Source organism: Miscanthus floridulus, chromosome 16 (genome assembly GCF_019320115.1).
Source record: "Miscanthus floridulus cultivar M001 chromosome 16, ASM1932011v1, whole genome shotgun sequence".
Lineage (NCBI taxonomy): Eukaryota > Viridiplantae > Streptophyta > Magnoliopsida > Poales > Poaceae > Miscanthus > Miscanthus floridulus.
This window is the reverse complement of record NC_089595.1, coordinates 106748993-106754471: the sequence shown is the minus strand read 5'-3', so window position 1 is coordinate 106754471 and position 5479 is coordinate 106748993. Positions and strand designations below refer to the sequence as shown.

The following is a 5479-nucleotide window of genomic DNA, read 5'->3' as shown; positions in this document are numbered from 1 at the left end:
TCTAGTTAGTATTATTTTTACTCTACTCGAATACTCTTTCCATCCCATAATATAAGTACTGTGGTATTTACATTTTTATCTCAAAGTATAGATTAAAGACTTATGCGACCTTGGTGCTTGATTGAGATTTGAGAGGCATAGGCTAGCTAAATAGGCAAGCATTAATTGTATTGTTGTCATCCTGATGATCGATGAGCATCTTTTATCCAAATAGGGGGCTGTTTGGATCATCTTTGTATATTATATTAAATCAGATAAAATAATCTCTAGGTGATCTAAGCACCATAGACTATATGGATTGGATTATAATAATACAACCAACATAATATTGATATCCTATAATCCATCTCAAACCTACTAATACGAGATCATAGGTTGAACGGAAAACATTGTCAGTGCACAACCCTCGCCTTTGAGATTCGTGCTCGACATTGAGCACGATGCTAAAGAATTTTTAGACGTATCTAGAAGGCCCATTGACGAAAGAGGATGCTACATAAATGGTCACAACTCACATGCATGTGAACAAGTTGCTCCAAAAAAAACCATGCATGTGAACAATGCAAATAAAGGTTTTATCCATGAGCGCCGCAAATACCCCTTGCATCCCTAAAAGCATTTCTGCAGCATGATTGCACCTTTCACCGATCCAAAAAAAAGCACAGAGAGGTGAGTAAATTAAATTATTTTGATTATTATTCCTCAGAAATAAAGTAAAGACTTTGTTAACCTCAAAACCGAGTAGTTCTCTCATATATCACTCACACATCCATGGTTACATGCATCACTAGTTCGCTAGAAGTGCGTGTTCCTGTTGGATTTTACGTAGCCACCAATGCCGGCGCCATCTCTTCCAAAGGCAACACCGGTGCCACCACCACTGACACCGAGGCTCCCCGTGTAACTCTGCGGCAGCAAGCTGCCGTCGTGGTAGCCACCATTGCTAGGGTTCGCCCTCTCCAGTGCCTTGACCTGCGACTTGAGGAACTTGAGGTAGCTGGCCGCCTCGTCGAGCATGGACGCCGTGTCCATCCGTCTGCCGCCCGGCACGAGCCGCTGCAGCAAGCGCAGGCGCTCGCTCACCCTCTCCCGCCGCAGCCGCGCCGCCACCGTCTGCGGGTCGCTCGAGATCCGCACGTTCTTGCGCCGCGGCTTGCTCTGTGACGACGGCGCCGGCTCGGAGCCGGCCCCGCACACGAGCTGGTGCACCGGCCGCATCGCCGCCGCGCGGTAGATCATCTCCTTCACCTGCGCTAGCGCCTCCGAGTCCGGCTCGTACCCGCCGCCAACCGACGGCGAGGACCCTCCTGCCGCCTGGTGGTCGCCATGCCCATGCCCGGCGAACGTGATTCTGGTTGACGACGGCGACGTCGCGGGGTCACGCTTTGCGCCACGCCGCGGGGCTGCAACCTGCGCCTCCGTTGATGTGGTCGCGGCTATCGCAGGGTACTTGCCCAGCTTCCGCTTCGAGGCGAGCGCGGCCGTTGCCTGAGGCAGCGCCGACCGCGACAGGGCGCAGGTCGGCGACGCAACCTCCGTGTCATGGCATCCGCCGCCGCCGCCGCCGCACGTGTTGGACTCGCCGGAGGAGATGTTGCCATAATTGCCGCCTGTGGTGCTGCTGTAACCGGAGAAGGCGTTGCTCGACGCGGTGGGCTGCGCGGGCTCCTCGGCCTCGGCGACCACGACGTCCGAACCGTAAGCGAACGTGTCAAGGAGGCCGCCGTCGTCCAGTGCGCCGGTGACGATCGCGAGCATATCCGCCGTGTCCAGGCTCATGAATCCGTCGGAAACGGAAAGACTCGCGCTGCCGTGGCCGGGCATGAGGTTCTGGACCGGGTGCGACGATGGCAGGTTGCTGATGAGACCGCCATGGTCAGAGCGGAGGTCGAAGCCGCCGCCTATAAAAGCGCCGAGGAGGCGGCCGTCGTCGTCGCCCTCGCGGCTTGGCAGGCATGGATCTGCTGCTGCATACTGCATACTCCAGCAGCCGAAGTCCTCCATGATTTATACACCGCCGGCGTGCAGGAGCCTCAGGCAACAAGACTTGATACAGGTTTACTGCTGCAAAAAGATTGCAGCTTCGTGCAAACAAAATGAAGTCTTGTCAGTGCTACAAATTTGTGAGACGATATGCAATTACAAAGTTACAATACTTCTCCAGCAGTAAAACACAGAACAAAGCAGAAGAAACAAGATCATCTTTCAGACTTTCAGCTAGGCAATACGTCAGTAACTGACCTGCCTCGCAAATCGCACAATAGCAGGCAGATTGATTGAGGAATTGGTTTGGTGATGCAGGTTCAGGCCGCCTGCACCGATCTGTGACTGACGAATTCTGAAGACTGCAGGCTGCAGCGCAGTGCAGGGTAGCTAGGATGGTCCTCGATCTACTCCCTGTGGATGCCTGTGCAGATGGGAGACTTTTATAGACGCCTTGAGGTGTAGCGCTGGCCAAATTTGTTTCCTTTTTCGGTAGGAGAGAGGCATCTTGTGGAGGCACTTGCCGTTGGGGGACAACAAGGGTCAGCAGTGTGACAGCTCATAACTAGCAACTGACAGTTTGCCTTTGCCTGCACTCAAATGGTAAAGGGGCCTCCGAATTCTATGGTAACTTATTTTTGTCTCTGTGAGGCTGATGCAATAGGTCAACTAACATCTTTATTGTTTTCTTTTGTTTTCAAATTTTAAAGATGATGATGTGTTTGGTTCTAGTAGAATGGCAGCGTGCAACAGGGCTGGATAGTATACCTTCATTATATACAAAAAAAAGGTTCTAGTAGAGAAATGGTTTAGACCTCCCTTGGAACAACCTAGAAGTACAAAGTTGCAAAATGTATGAATTGTACAACATAGGTACTTTTAGAGAAAATACAGCAGAGGTATTTGGATGTGTTACAGAGCAAACACAGGAATTTTCTCTTTTTGCAGGAAGAGCTTCATATATAGAAGAGAGAACCGAGAAAAGTATTGTGCATTGGACTTCTCAAAACAATCGTAACTACAACGTTGGAGCTATTTTCGAAACAGCCAATTCAATTCAAATATTCAATTTTTCTTTGGCAAAATAGCCATTTTGTCCCTGAACTATTACTCGAGGCTCAGTTTCATCCTTAAACTTTCAAAACGACCATTTTAGTCCACAAACTCTACCTTTAGGCTCAATTTCATCAAAAAACTACGAAGATGATCGTTTCAGTCGTCAAACTTTATATTTTTGGCTCAATTTCATCCATAAATTATCAAAGTGCATTTTGGCCTTTAAACTTTTATTTTCTAACTCAATTTTGTCTATCCAGAAAGAAAACTTTATATTTTAGGCACAATTTCATCCATGAATTATCAAAATGCATTTTGGCACAACTTTGTCCTTTGTCCAGCAGCACCCGCGATTTGAGATGGACAGTCATCCCTAGCGTCGTCCGAGCTACCAAATCGGATAGCACACTTTCAACATTTGTATTCATATTCTAAGATGAATATAAGTATAGATCTAAATATTCTTAAATATGAATTATTTTTAGCCAATGGATAAAAAATATTAGGGAAAATGGTGTTCTTGCCCCTTACACAGATGTGCAATTGTGATTTTGCTCTCGTTTTTCTAACTTTGTGATTTTGCCCTTAACTGTTCACAAGTCAACGCGATTTTGCCCCTGGTCAACGCGAATTTGCCCCTGTTTTTATCGTTGACCAGGGGCAAAATCGCGTTGACTTGTGAACAGTTAAGGGCAAAATCACAAAGTTAGAAAAACGAGGGCAAAATCATAATTTCACAACAAAGTACGGGCAAGAACACAAGAGGCCCAAAATATTATTTTATACACAATTGGTTATTAGTTGAGCCTAACGTTAGAAGTAGCTAAGAAAAAAATTATAGATCTGCTATTGTTTCAATATATCCATGTATTCTTAAGGAATAAATAATGTTTAAAGCAACTGTAATTGCTTCTAAAAGAATTATTTATAGTCGAATATATATAAATGGTACAATTATAAGGTAACAGTAAAAATAACAGCTTAGAATTATTAATGGCCACTAAAGTGTTTTTGGATGAATATTATTTTTTTATCTCCAATCGCTGGTGGTGTTGAAGCTGGCCATGCAACAACACAACGTTCCACATAGAACGATAGACAAAGTTGAGTTTGAAAATAAAAGTTTAAAGACCGAAAATACAAAGTTTGATGACTGGAATGATCATCTTTATAGTTTTAGGATGAAATTGAGCCTAAAATGCAAAGTTTGAGGACTGAAATGATCATCTTCATAGTTCTAGGATGAAACTGAGCCTAACAGTAGAGTTTGAGGACTAAAACAGCCGTTTTGAAAGTTCAGGGATAAAACTAAACCTCGAGTAATAGTTCAGGGACCAAAATGACTATTTTGCCACTTTTTTATAAAGGATTTTTTTCCCCGGAATTCAAATATTCAATGGAGGAAAGAAATGTTTTTTCCTAAAATGTTTCAGTAGGAAATGTTCCTATCTGAATCCAATCCTACACAAACCCTTTGAATTCCTCCATTCCAAAGGAGACCTTTAGCTCTTTTCTTGTATGGATGGCATAGCCTCCAATTTTGGCTGCTTGTTTCTTGTATGCTACTCCCCTGCATTCTAAATTGTAAGTCTTTTTATTTTTTTCTAGGTTTGTAATTTTCACCATATACTTAGATATAGTGCATATCTAGGTGTATATTAGCAAAATCTATGTTAGTAAAGAAGACAAAACGGCTTTGCCCTTTGTATATGGTTGTTGTTCAAAGCCTTAGCCTTCGAACACTAGGCTGTCGCGCGAGCGAACCGAACAGGGTGGATATGAAAGCGAACACAAAGTGGAAAAAACTGGATCGGTACATTCACCATGAAGAATGTTCCCTCCCTCTACAATCCCCGCCACGGGGGTTATTTATACACGCCCGTAGGCTTTCTATGGACAATACTACCCCTACAACTACTACATATTCGAGGCATATTCTCGCCTGCCTGGGGCATACTCGCCATTCCGGAGGTATTGCCCGCCCCAGATGGCGCCAGCCCCCCTGGTCCCCGCTTGGTCTCAAACCGTGCCGCCTCTTTGCCGACTGAGCGGGCCCCGACGGACCGGAGGTTGTCGCCATCCTGTCCCTCGGTGGGCTCTTCCTCGGACAAAACCTGCAAAGTTAGCTACACAATCAAGAGTTAACTATTCATCCAGGCGAATAGCCCAGACCGCCTTGTTGTTTTCACCGGTCTCCTCCCCATACGAAACCTGCAAAGTCAACTACACAACCAAGAGTTAACTATTCGTCCAGGCGAATAGCCCAGACCGCTTTGTCATTTTCGCCGGCACCTTGCTGCTCGATCCCATGAGCGCCGAGCCAACTATCCGCCAGGCCGAAGGTCAATTCGCGAGGGTGTCCCCCAAGATGCTATTCGCCTCGATGGAATGGCGTGCCGGCTTGCCCGCGCCTTTCGACCGGGTAAACGGGGCGGATCCT

General features: G+C 46.1%; 1 protein-coding gene across 1 annotated transcript; it reads right to left on the bottom strand.

The window, feature by feature from the left end:
• Window positions 1-795: 795 nt before the first annotated feature.
• Window positions 796-2004, bottom strand: LOC136511207 (transcription factor LATE FLOWERING-like). The gene has a single exon (XM_066505371.1). It carries the CDS (start codon window positions 2002-2004, stop codon window positions 796-798), a length of 1209 nt encoding a protein of 402 aa, XP_066361468.1.
• Between the last annotated feature and the right edge of the window lie 3475 nt (window positions 2005-5479).